This window comes from Macrobrachium rosenbergii, chromosome 30 (assembly GCF_040412425.1).
Source record: "Macrobrachium rosenbergii isolate ZJJX-2024 chromosome 30, ASM4041242v1, whole genome shotgun sequence".
NCBI classification, from domain to species: domain Eukaryota; kingdom Metazoa; phylum Arthropoda; class Malacostraca; order Decapoda; family Palaemonidae; genus Macrobrachium; species Macrobrachium rosenbergii.
The window spans coordinates 18,418,946-18,432,651 of record NC_089770.1 but is presented as its reverse complement, the minus strand read 5'-3'; the positions used below and the strand labels follow the sequence as shown (position 1 = coordinate 18,432,651).

Sequence of the window (13,706 nt, the reverse complement as noted above, 5' to 3'; positions counted from 1 at the left end):
CAAATTATAGTGGCGTGATAGTGAAACTTTATCTTCGATGCACTTCGAACGTAGGATTTAGAGGCTTAAAATTTTCAACCCAAAGCTTTTGATATTTGGCCGACTAAAAATATCGAGTCTTCCATTTTCGGGTAGGGGGGGGGAGGGTTTCCGTTTGTAAACAAGCAGTAGGCTTAATTGGTATGAATCAAAGTTTAGTGTTCAGTTCTAAGTGTTTGCAATGAGAATGTCGCTGCATTTACGGAATGAGGCAATGCCACTCTGTTAGTTTAAGATTATTAAAATTTATCGTGTAGTCCGGACATTATTTATTTTAGAGAATGAAAATTCAAGCTTATAGTTTCATCATTAGCCAGTAAAAGTGCAGATTTCATGTTGTCATTTTTGTTGACTTTGCCCACGTCTACATCAGTGACAAACCAGAAATCACTGGGCTGCCAAAAAAAAGATACCCTGATCCTGGACAATATCATCATGAAAATAAACTTTGCCCGGCAAATGGTTCTCCACCAATCAGAAATGTCCATTTGAGGTGCGTCAGGACACACCCCTCAAGGCAGACAAAACATAGCAGCTTCGTAATATATTGCAGAATTTTTTATACCAATTTTTCGCTTGCTGGGATTACATAAAGTCATCATAATTCATATAAATATATGTGCAATTCCATTATTTACCAAGGATAATGATAGAAACAAGTCAATTATTTATATAAAAATAGTTAGCAACTCATTCAGTCCCGTCAAACTTACGGAATGTCATCCACCAACAGCAGACGAACCGCAGCTACCGTCTTCAAAGCATCAAACGCTGTAGTTTCTACAAAAGTCGTCTCAAAATGCATTCATTCATAAGTGTCTCTCCAGACAGTCATTTCCCGATTCAGAATTTGCCATATGGAGTTTTTTCGACATGTGACAATGTAAGTATTGATGTATTTTGTGAAATAAGCCTATGTTAACCGTATGATGTTCGGTATGCCATGCCAAACTCGCATTATCATATGTTAACCCCAGCCTGCAAACTTTTATTTGTAATGTAAGTACATTCATAGTTTTATAAAAATGTAATGCTTGGTAATTTGCTGTTATGTTAATAATTACAACTCCGAATGGCTTAGGGCTTTACAGCTAGTTTGCCTGTTAGTACTAACGGGGCTGAGGTTGACCTTGAGTTTGTGTGTTCGTACTAAGGAGGTTGAGGTTGACCTTGGCTGTCTGTGGCCCCAAGGCATGGATACCGGCAACCTAGGCAGAGGCTGGGGCCACAAAATTCCATTAGCACATGTTTGAAAGATGCTTATGTAACAAGTAAAATAGTAAAGCCACTTCCAGTTTTGTATTTTAGTTTGGGATGTTAGGAAAAATAAAAACGTCTGTGTAACTTGTCATTTTTCCAGTGACATTGTTCTTGAAGAATGCGTAAAATAGCCTAGTAGGCCCGTAGCCTTTAAAGGCCTAGATAGCATTGGAAAGAAACAGCCGTTCTGTCTTTAATAGGCTAAGGGAGGCTAAATTGATAATTATAAATGCCTTGAGTAGGAAACCTGTTTTTTGCTTAGGCAAAAATAGAAAACAAGTGAAATGCGCTAACCAGAAATAATTCATAACTCGTCTGCCAACAGTAATAATTATTTAAAAAATTGGTAATGTATGACACAATCAAACCTATGATACTGGGATCGTAACCTTCCCAAGCTTAACCCAGTGTACGGCACAAGGCCCTTACCAGGGCAATGATCACCCCAAATCTCAGAATGATCCCAGTGTCCCCAAAATAGCCATGTGCCGTATGGTATGCAGACCTGTTAGCTCTGCTTTCCGAATCACCGAGAGAGATTTCCCTATGTCACAACCTTGTGTCAACTGCATGAAGAATGGTACCACCGGTCATTGGGGCCTCTTGCGCTTCATGCCAGGAAACTGTCCAGCATCTCTTGCGAGCAAGAGGTTTTTCTCACCACACAGCGACAGAGAGGTCTGGATACCTCAGTCTTATGTGGCTGTGTACCAGGGGAAATGGGCTGTCTTCTGTGGTCGGTGTTGTGGACGAGGTCTCTCTCCGGTCAGAGCCACTATTCAGCAGGTAGTGGACTTCCTAGTCTTTCTTCGCTAGGAGAGACTTCTCTCTGTCTCAGCTGTAAAGGGCTGTAGGGCTGCCCTGGGCCTAGTCCTCTTGCCTGAAAGGTGTGGATATCTCCTCCTTGCTGGAGATTTCTGTGCTGATGAAAAGCTTCAAAAGGTCTTGTCCTCCCAGGGAACTCAGGAATCCTGAGTGGGATGTGACTCTCATTCTTAGGAGCCTGACTCATGCACGGTACGAGCCTTTACAAGAGTCGTCAGACAGGGATTTGGCCCCCAAGACCATCTTCTTGCTTGCCCTGACATCAGTGAAGAGAGTGGGTGAACTTCATGGACTTTCCTTCGACATTAAACACCCAAGGGGATGTGGATCAGTTATGCTCGATTTCGTCCCGGATTTCATAGTGAAGACTCAGAATCTGTCAGTTGCTGATGCCAGATTCAAGTCCTTTACAATCCCCTCCCTAGAGGACCTTAGTTGCTAATGACCCAGACGAGATGCTACTCTGTCCTGTTAGAGTGCTGCAGTACTACCTTAAGAAGACTTGACATCTCCACCCTGAGTGTTGATGACTCTTTGTTAGTACTGGCTCAACCAAGAAAGAGGTGTCCAAGAACACAGTCAGTTTCTGGCTTTGTGAGATGATCAAATGGGCATACTCTGCAACTGGTGGGGTGAATACCAGTATGTTCCAGGAAGAATCTGTTGGTTCCTCAGGTATTGAAGGTCGGGTATGGTCATGCCAGACCCCCTTCATGTCCTTTTACCTTCTGGACATTGCCCACAAGTCCTTGGACACTTTTTCCTTGGGTCCTGTGGTGGCTGCTTGACGAGTTGTGTAGCTTACCTGGCTCCTCTAAGAGGAGAGGTAGCACCTTGCCTAAGGTGTTGTTACAAAAGAGAGAGTGTGTGTGTGAGTGACTGGCCTCCCCTCCTTTTCTCTTTCTTCAACCTTCCTCTTCCTGCGGGCAGAGGGTGGGTAGCGAGCCGTCACATGCTGCAACTGACACTGCTGAAGGTGCGTGTCACAGTCGCGTTCCCTTCTTTTATCTATATACTATAGATTCTATGTACTATAGGAGCAAGACCTGCCCTCTCTCTAGCAAGGAGAGAGAGGGTCCAGCAATGAAACTAACCCAATGCTTATACAGTGCTTTATTGTCTCTGACATTCAGATTCAACCTAGCCCCTTTTCAAATTATGTTGCTTACAACTCATACATCTGAAAAGGCCCAGAAGTCTGACAGTTGAACATGCAGTTCCATACTCCGTTCAACATGTCAGGGGCACAGCCCTCTTCCTTGATCTACTCAGCTAGGAAGAAGACCCAGGTGCGGCGAACTACCAGTCAGTTTAGAGACTTACTCAGATTCCTCCCTCCAAGGAAGTGCCTTCCTTACGTAAAGACCGACGGTTTGTATTTTGTGTAAGAACAAATGACAAATTTTAAAAGTAATTTGCATGTTACCTAACTATACAAACCTGAGATCTTTACAGTTAAATGCCCTCCACATCCCACCACTCATTCTGATACCTGGGCTGAAAGGCAAAGTGAATGCTTACCATCTTGTTTAAAAGTTAAAACGTCTGTTCCCAGCTGCAATGAAGCATATTCCTCATGTAAAGACCTCAGGGTTGTATTGTTAGGTAAAATACAAATTACTATTAAAATTTGTCATTTTGTATGCTAGGAAAAATACAGATTACTGTACAGTACTTTAAAAATATGCTTTACTCTTCTGTAGGAGGGTAGCACTATCAGTGAAGGCTGTTTTCAACATCCTTGTGGCCCATAGCTGTACCCTTTGTATAGCATTGTACCTTGCTTTCATTCCTGCTTCTTTTCTTCCATCTTGCTATTCAACTCCTATGTTAATTCTTTGTGCAACTGTGGTACTGTATTTTCTTTAAGTTTCTCCTTTGGATCTTTGTACTATTTTTCCTTGTCTTAAGCACTGAATGCCAGAAAGTGCCCTGTGCTTGGCTGTGTAGTTTAAATTTCATGAGTCATTCCTTCAAACACACCCCTTCCACACCTAACCCATGTAGTGTGCCATAAAAGACAATAAAGTACAAGGCTGTATCCTAATGTAACTTAAGGTACCAGGTCCTTACCAGGCTGGGGCTTTTCACTCCCTGTTGACTCCTCTCCCACCCCTCCACCCTAACCTGACCCAGAACTCAATAAATCATAAGAAATCTCAACCAAACTTCCACTCTGGGTCCTAGTCTCCAAGGGGGCTACCCCCCTGTCTCCCCTGTATTTTTGCACATACTGTAACATATTCCTCACCTTGAGTTTGGGAAGTACACAAAGAGCACACATTTCCCCTTTTCCCATTCCCTTTTGGGGAAGGGATTTTCTGATTTCTAGAAGGAAAAAGTAATTTTTAATCTTAAAAATATATCACTTAGATCCCCATCAGCATGAAAAGTGGCTTAAGTGTGAAATTGTATGATGTTTTAATACTGTATGTTGAAAATATGTAATTATATGATAAAAAACCAAGCACTCTTGAATAGGGTAAGCATTAAAAGTGCCTCTCACCTCCCAGTATCTACAAACATGGAATGGAACACCTTCAAAACAGTAACACTGGACTTTGAAAATGTTGCAAGCCTGCACATCTTTAATAACTGTTCCCCTGCCCCTTATATTCTCTATGGAAAAATTAAGAAATTACTCATTCAACCATTTCTGATCCCAGATTTGAGGTAGGAAGGATTAGGAATTAAATATCATAGTACATATTACTATTATGTTATATGATCTATGAAGTTGTCATTAGTATCCATGTTAGCCTAATGTGAGAATTTTTACTAGTTCAAGCTACATACTTACAGTAGCCTAATGCCTTAAACTGAAGAATCAGGCAGATACTGTATTGTAGAACCAGGCTGTCAGCTTAGTACTGTACACTCTGTTTTAACTTTACGATATGGCTAGCCTTATGAGAGGCAGGGTTTTGGGTGTGGTGAATTATTTCCTGGTCAGGGAGGGCATGGTGTCCAAGGAAAGGTTAGGTTAGTATGTGTCATTCTTAACCCACTGAGATTCTAATGACGATGTTAAGCAAATTTCTTTTCGAGGTTCTGGCGTCAAGTGGTGTCCATAGAAAAATAAAAGAATAATAAATCACACGGAAATCAATGTTAATGTGTTAGTTTAGCAATTACAAGACGGATTGTGTATACCATAGTATTGGACCTTTGTATATCTATTTTCTAAACATATTTAAGGTACTCCGATGTATTTTCCTGATGCATTTACAGACTGCTCATCGCATTGGTGTGGCCATTGGTGACCTCATCCTTGACCTGTCAGTAATTGCTCACCTGTTCAGTGGCCCAGTGCTCAGTTCCCATCAAGATGTACTTCGCCAGGTAAGGACTGCCCACATGTAAACTAAGAAAGCATTTATTATGTGCCTGTGGTTTATTATTAGCATGCTTTATTTTCAGTGCACTTTTCTTACACTGCTCAGATTTACTCTGTAATGTTTTTGTCTTTAAATATGGTTCGAATACTGTATCTAAGTCTTCATCTCATCTGTATTGATGTGGAAATCTTCAGGTTGCCTTTCTGAATGAGAGTGAGTAAGTGGGGGCTGGCATGCATATGCATTGTTGTTGTACTCTGTGGAGTTTAAAAAAATCTGCGGTGCTACGGGGGGAAGGGTATGTAAAGTGACAGCATGGAATATCAACAAAAATGTGGATGGAAGCTGTTCAGAATGAGTAGCTCATGCTTAATGTGCAGAGGAAGTTACATTTAGATAGTCAGGTTATGGGAGATGGCCAAGAAGGATAAGATGTGTTGATGTATACATCTTAATTATATTGGGGAAAAGGGAATTGCCACTTAAAGCCATTTTATCTAAAAATAAAAAAAAAATCCAGATGGTTATAGATGTATTAAGGACAATATTAACAAAATTTCGGATAAATTTAGAGAATGTATCCATTTCAAACGTGAATTTTTATATCATTACTGTTTTATGGTGCATTATACTTTGTAACTTTGTACCATTGACAAACTGGCTTTGGACCCTAATGCACTTTACTGTTTGCATGCACAGCCTACACTAAACGGTTTCATGAGCTTAGGCAGCACAGCCTGGAAAGAAGCCAGATCTAGACTCCAGACCCTTTTGAGTGCTGATAACCCAATTCTTCGTGATGATCAACAGTTAAGAGCTGTGTAAGTCATAAAATTCTGTTCATATCCTCTAAGTCAATAGAATATTTGATTTATTTTCAAATTCTTGCTTTTTGATTTAGTAAAAGAATGCATATATTTTTTGGGACATACCTGTGCTGTACTCTGCTATGTAATGTATTTGTTCCCTTATTGTATTATTTGTGCAGTTTGCATCTTGTACATTTGCTTTTCTGTACAAAATTGATTTGAGAAAAAGAAGGAATAAGCACTGACAGAAAAACACAGGAAATGTAATACTATAATAACTAAGATCATAAAGTATGGTAAAAATCAATGTTGATTTTTGAAATACAAAGTACTTTTCAGCTTGTTTGTGTGTGTGTGTGTAGCATGAAAATTACTTAATTTATTTTTTTAAATTTCAGGGCATTTGTTCCCCAGAAATCTGCAACCATGCATCTACCTGCAGAAATTGGGGACTACACTGACTTTTACTCATCAATTGATCATGCAACCAATGTCGGAACTATGTTTCGAGGCAAAGAAAATGCTCTTATGCCAAATTGGTAAGTTTACTATTTACAATAATACACTATTGTATGTGAGGGCAATATAAGTACAGTACAGTAATTAAAAAATTACAGTATAGTTAAGAGTCATATGTTGAAAGAAACACTCCTACTCTTCCCAGTGTTTGGCATAGCTGGGGGATCCATGGCTGGCACACCATGAAACTACAATTGTTGAAAGTGTGTCTAGTGCTTATGAAAGTATTCCTAAAAGACAGAAGCAAGTGGGGACTGTACAAGCAAAGGTTGAATTCTTGGGTATGGTATACTCGTAGAGAGTTAATTTGGTTACTGCATGGCTTAAGTGAGTCAACATTAAGGTACGTCAATAAAAAAATAATATCATGATGGCATTGCCAAAGTGAATCTAATGTAGTGTATCTGCAAGTTGTGGACATTATTTTATTCTTACATAGGTAAGAGATTGTACCAAACAGTATTTTGGGCATTACAATTTTATTTTCCATTTCAGTAATATGTACAGTATACTGTATACACTGCACAGTTCTGCGCTGTATTCCTTGTTAGGGGTGCGACTTCCAGTTTGCTCTATGTTGCATGTGTGGATGGCATTACTGTACTGTAATGGTTCTTTGATCTGTCCCTTTGGCATCAGATGGATTGCTCCCTGTCTTTTACTCTATGTTCATATCCTCTGTTTTCATCCAACCTAGCTGTTCAACTTCTCTAATTTTACATTACCCAAATTTCACCTCACTTAAAAACATATCCTTCAGGTAAGCCCTGTGAGAGTTTAGGAATTAACATTATAGTTTTGTGAATAATAGTGTTCTGTTAATCAAAAGTTTTATAGTCCAAAATGTAAGGTTGTGTGCTAAAGGTTCATGGAATTAAAGTTTTGGGAGGTATCTTACTCAATGAATGGTGAGGAGTAACTGTAGTTGTCAACATCTTAGTTGCATCTGGTTTATAGCAGTCATGAACTGCAGTCTTGGAGCAGTGGAGGTAGTAGTACAGTACTTTCAAGGTTATTGTTGCACAGCGTAATAAAAGTTTTGTGGTCTGTACTGGAGTGAGTTATGACAATTATGGCACTCTAGTGCAAATATCTTCCCCTTATCCAACATTTAGGAACAGGGCATTTGATATGGGCAAACTGTGTGTTTTCAGAACTGAGTCAGCAGGATGAACATCTGTAATTATGTACTTTGGTAGGTTTGAGCCTGAGAAATTTATATTTCTAGATACTGGTTGGGAATTCACTGAGATCAATCTGAAAAGTGTCCAGAATTCTTCTCCAAGAAAAGCACATAAGAAAACAAATTTTTACAGTGGAATATACAAGAATCAGTTAAAAAGATAAAGGAAGAATAGCAAGAACATGAATTATTTCTAGTCTTACCAATTAGATGGAGGCCCCAGAAATTTGTCATCAAGGGTTGTAATGAGATCCCCACTTACACAGTCTTCGCTTGCACGCCAACTGATGTACTTTACTGCCAGGTTGCAAAAGTTCACTGCTATAAGATGATTATTCATCTCCAGGATGTTATTGTACTTTTGCAGTGTTGAGAAACTGAAGAATGGAGATCTGGGAGTAATATGAGTTCTTCCAGTGAAGGACTGACTCACTGACTTTTCCCTGAAATGTACAAACCCAGAGACAACAGTCTTTTACTGTTGTGTTATACAGTAAAGGAAGAGACTTCACAATCTCAGTTGACAGGAATATCACAAACTCCTGAGTACTGATTCAGCTGTATGTTGAAGTTATTTTTGCCCTGTTTAGAAAAGATTGATGTTTGAATTCAAGGCACTGTACTACAAACTTTAAATACCCCAAAAGGTGTTCACTTGTTTTGTCAAAAGAGGTCGTAGCCAGCACTTGAACTTCTTATCTACCAGATTGTGTTCATGGACAATTTATTGAAATATGAGGACATACTGAGAAGTGTGTGGTCATTCTTAAGCACAGAATGTAAAACCACCTGAGTCAGATTTCTAAGTTCCCCTATGGATAGCCCAAAAGATTTGTGCTGGGATGAAGGGCAAAAACTAAAGCAGGGAAAGGTTGAACTTGTGCAGTTATGTGGGAAGAAAGCACAGGAGAGAGAGAGGAGTGAAGAGCAAAATCTTTAAACCAGTGGTGCATTGGGCAGAAGTAAGATCCACTCTGATTTGTAGTACTGTAGCTCCCATCTTTACCAGATGACTTTTAGCTTGCCTGCACAAGATTTTTATAAAGCTTGAGATGTCTTTGCAGTTGAGTATTGATGTGTTTGATTCATGAATGAAGTAAAGTTAATTCTATATATGTAGTTTTGAGAATTCTATCTTTGTTAAGGTAAAGTCAAAGAATGTTTGCTTACTATATAGAATTTATAGCATAGTTAATCTTCTGGATTTGAATTTCAGGAAATACCTACCAGTTGGATACCATGGAAGAGCATCAAGTGTTGTCGTTTCAGGCACCCCTATCCGTCGACCCAATGGTCAAACTCGTCCTAAGGATGATGAACCCCCAACCTTTGGCCCTTGTCGTCTGATGGACTTTGAACTTGAAATGGCTTTCTTTGTTGGTCCAGGAAACAAACTGGGAGACTCTATTTCTATCCAGAGTGCTCAAGACCACATCTTTGGAATGGTTCTTATGAATGACTGGAGTGGTTAGTAGGAACTATGAAGGAGTGCTGAAGGTTTTTTGCATTTTCCTGTTGCCCCTAACTACTTTTTCATAAATTATATTTGCTTCTCATTTGTTTCCTTTTGGGATTTTTTCACCAGACTGTTCAATTCTTTCAGTTTTACCTAAGCTACCCAATTTTCCACTTACAATTCAAGAACACTTGCATTGGGCTAGCTGTAAAAATTGCTTGGCCTGTTAAATTAAATAACTAAAGAATATTTTAATAAAATAGGGAATTTCTGATATTTCGAAAAATTCTTATGACTGTTAGATCATTTTTTTTATTTACCTTAATAATAGATATGTTCTTTTCATGTTTTCATTGTATGATACAGTGAAAATCTTGAATCACTGACTATTGAGATACAGTACAGTATTATAGAGGCTTTATTATGTGATATCTGCATGGTTAAATTTAAAGATAAAATTAGATGCAGTTTAAATTGTCTTGAAAATAGTGAGTTACTGATGTTTACCAAGACAGTGTTGTTCTCAGTATTTCCTATTAGTATGTGTCTGTGAAATATTTGGTTACCACATATTTTACAGGGAAATAAATGGCAGTAGGTAAATGGAAATTTAAGTGAGTGTCCTGCTGTCCAAATATTAGAAAATTTTGTGAACCAATATTTTATGAACTGAAAATGGCAGTGCTTTAATTTACCCTTTTGTTGTGCAACTTGCATCTCTTGTATTTTCCTCAGCTCGGGATATTCAGAAGTGGGAATACGTGCCTCTTGGACCTTTCCTTGCAAAGAACCTGGGTACCACTATCTCTCCTTGGGTTGTCACAATGGAGGCACTTGCTCCATTTGTGGTTGATAACTATGTGCAGGATCCCAAACCATTCCCATACCTGCAACACAGTGACAAGTACACATATGACATCAACTTGGAAGTTGGAATTAAACGTAAGTTTTCATATGTATGTGGTAATGTTTTTGTCCTTTTACAAAGGCCTTATCAGTGATAACATCCTTTTTATGTGGAGTTTTTTAATGTGACACTGGAGTACAGTAGTTTTGTCTGTAGTGTTTTATGAGTTTTGAACTAAGTTCAGTGGTCAGATAGAGTGTGGCCTCTTTTCATTTAATATATTTTATTTGAGATGAATCTTACCTACTGTTAAAGATAGCTTATACCTTGGTCCCAATAGGCAAGTAAGCATTCCAACAAAAGGAGATCACTTGGCTGACCAGGATGACTGTCTAATTCACCTGTTCTATGCCAGGTGTGTTTTGCATGTTTTAACTCTTGTCAGAATTCCCCTTGCTGCCATTGTGTATTGGCGCTTGTTGGTATATCATGGTTTGTCCTGGTTGCCTCTTTCACAGTACTCTACATTTATTTTTCCTAGGATGTTTTCCACTGGAAACAAGGCCAAGAACGTCAGGTTCTGTAGCAGTGGTTACTGTGTTAGCAGGATGTTGAATTTTGAGTTAGACACACTGTGCTGGCTGCATGGGTATAGTGTGATCTAGAATAGAGAAGTAAGGAATGTTGGGATTGGTCTGAGGACTTTATGCTTAAGTTCATTAGATATAGGAAAATGTTGGAATAAGACAGGTTGCAAAAGCAGTTATTTAAGTCAGGTCATAAACCTGCCATTTCATCCCTACTCAAGGTCCTTCGTCTGTAATTATCCCCTCTCAGTCTATGGCTTTTCCCCTCTGCTAATGCTTTAGCTATTACTGATTTCCTCATGAGCTCTGCCTTCTACTCCCCATTATGTTCAGGAGAAGCATTTTGAGAAGTTAGAACAGGATGTAAACCTTATCTTAGAGTCAGTAAAGGTTTGACTGAATTTGTGTATAGCTGATAAGATGGTTGCACTGACATATCAAAATGAATCATAGGGTTATTGATAATTAAAACAATTTGCTAGTAGTGGTTATCCTTTATGCTTATCAAAGGTGTATTATACAGAATGATGGGGCGTGTTATAATAGAATTTCTGGCTAGAGTATTTTACCCTTTATACTTATCATAGGTGGCATCATATCACAAAAGTATTGCTGCACATAATGTTGCCTAGAATATTAATTAACTATATTTAACTAAATGGCATATAGTAAGTTGAGAAAGAAATGTTGCATGTTGAAGGTAATTTCATGAAAAATCTGAGTATGCAGAGAAGCGTAAAAATAAGATTGTAATTTATAGGGTCAGAAGGTGAACACTTTAAATTGGCATGAAAGCATAGATTTGGTTCTTAAGACATAGAGTGAGATGGAGTATGGTGATCAACGGGAATAACTTGGAATGTCAGCTGTGTGAAGTTGAGTTGGTAAAAGTTTTAACTTCTGTATGTGCACATTCTTATGTCACTTAGCATGTAAGCCTTCCATGCCAGTAGTTACAAAGATTTCAAATTTTTGAAGAGGAGATTTTAATTTTAGTGCACATTTAACATGATGTTTTCCTGGTGATTTGTTTGAGGTATTCTACCTGGCTTTGAAATGTTATTTACTCCTCAGCTGACGGCAGTGATCATACAGGTGTAGTGTGTAAGAGTAACTTCAGGTACATGTACTGGACAATGAAACAGCAGCTAGCACACCACACTATCACTGGCTGCAATGTTCGTCCTGGGGATCTCATGGCATCTGGCACCATTTCTGGTCCGGTTAGTGATGATTATATATTTGTGCTGAACAGTTTTCATTTCTGACTCAAGTAGTATTATAACAAATGTTTGATATTACCTTGTTTACCTCTCTGACTCTTCATTAGAAACTGATCAATATGTTTCTTTCAACAGACTGAAGAATCTTTTGGCTCAATGCTTGAACTTTCTTGGCGGGGGAGCAAGACTGTTGATATTGGAACGAATGCTACTCGCAAGTTCCTCCAGGATGGTGATGAAGTAATTATAAATGGTTATTGTCAAGGAAAAGGCTACAGAGTTGGTTTTGGACAGTGCACTGGAAAAGTTCTTCCTGCCCACCCAATTTAGTTTTAAGATCACACCACAGTGACTTAAGGTTGTGAAGGATCAACAGTAAGGTAATAAGTATACACGGTATTCAAATTGTCTTGAAACAGAACTGGAATCTTTTTTAACTAGTATGTGATAACTAATAGATTCTCATTCCACAGACTATTTTTGTATCACTTGGAAATATTTTTTAACAGATTAGTGACTCATATTATTAAAAGTACTTTGTAACAGGATATTTTTGTAATGGCCATAGTGTAGAAGAGTATTCTTTGATAGTTCATTATTAATCTTGTCACTTCCATTGGAATTTATTCAGTGGTATTCCATTTACAGGAAGAAATTTCTAAATTTGTAAGAAATTTTTGAACATGTTTTGAGTGCTGCAGTCACTTTAGTTTGGAATGCAGTACCTGTATGTTTGAAAATAAATAGGGAAATTATAATCTGAGATTTTAGTAGCCTTTGAAATTTGATTTGTCAAGAAAGTTGGATGGGCAAACCCTACTTAGTCGAGGCCTGAAGAATAAAAATTGGAAGTGGGTAGCCTGGAGGAAAACAAAATGGATGAAGGCAGCCTGAAGGATAAAAAAACGAAAGTAGGCAGCGCCCCAAAGCTTGGGAGAGGAGGATATGAACAAAACTGATCCTTCCACTCCGAGCTCATAAGCAAAGAAACGACAGAAAGATCCCTGCAGGGAATAGAAAAATGGTAGAGAGAAGCTGCTCGATAAGGATTATTGGTAAGATGAATTTCCTTCGATAAGATTTGCTAGGAGAGAGATCAGTGTTATATGCCACAAATACATGCGATGGCAATACTCCAAATGGGCGAATAAAGTCAATGTAAAGCATAGTAACCAAGATGAAGCTTATTACGGTATTATGAAGTAAATGAATATTTAAATGGAACAACCCTTGAAGGCCATTAATAGTATGCTTCCACTGAACAGAAGACATAGTAGTGATGAGTAAGATAAATACATTGGGACTGTAGTACAACCGCTGAAACTTGGACATAGGCATATAGTGCTGTTAGTGTACCTCACACAGTGCTCTGTAGGCATTACTCAAGTTCTGTGCAGTGTCCCTTTGACCCTAAGCTGTGGCCCCTTTCATTCCTTTCACTATACTTCCATTCTTGTCCTCTTCCATCTTACTTTCCCCCCGTCTCCTAACAATTGTTTCAAAATTACTTTGTGTTGAATGACCTCAAAGGTCATTGGAATATCAAGTTTAGGCCTTTGGCCTAAACTTGAAATTCCCATTCCAATTCTTAGGCATACTACAAAGAAGACTATTCCTCAC

General features: G+C 38.6%; 1 protein-coding gene across 1 annotated transcript; it reads left to right on the top strand.

Annotated features, from left to right (window-relative positions):
- Positions 1-743: 743 nt before the first annotated feature.
- Faa (fumarylacetoacetase) lies at positions 744-12,844 on the top strand. Its single transcript, XM_067131936.1, has 8 exons — positions 744-922; positions 5,356-5,466; positions 6,162-6,283; positions 6,670-6,810; positions 9,190-9,440; positions 10,165-10,371; positions 11,938-12,086; positions 12,222-12,844. The coding sequence occupies exons 1-8, from the start codon at positions 839-841 to the stop codon at positions 12,414-12,416; spliced, it is 1,260 nt and encodes a 419-aa protein (XP_066988037.1). The 5' UTR covers positions 744-838; the 3' UTR covers positions 12,417-12,844.
- The last annotated feature ends 862 nt before the right edge of the window (positions 12,845-13,706 follow it).

Bases quoted from the DNA above. Each gene is read 5' to 3' on its own strand.
- Faa (XM_067131936.1), top strand. From the start codon at position 839: ATGCATTCATTCATAAGTGTCTCTCCAGACAGTCATTTCCCGATTCAG. The intron at 6,284-6,669 runs GTAAGTCATAAA...TTTAAATTTCAG, and splicing joins GATCAACAGTTAAGAGCTGT to GGCATTTGTTCCCCAGAAAT. The intron at 10,372-11,937 runs GTAAGTTTTCAT...TTTACTCCTCAG, and splicing joins CTTGGAAGTTGGAATTAAAC to CTGACGGCAGTGATCATACA.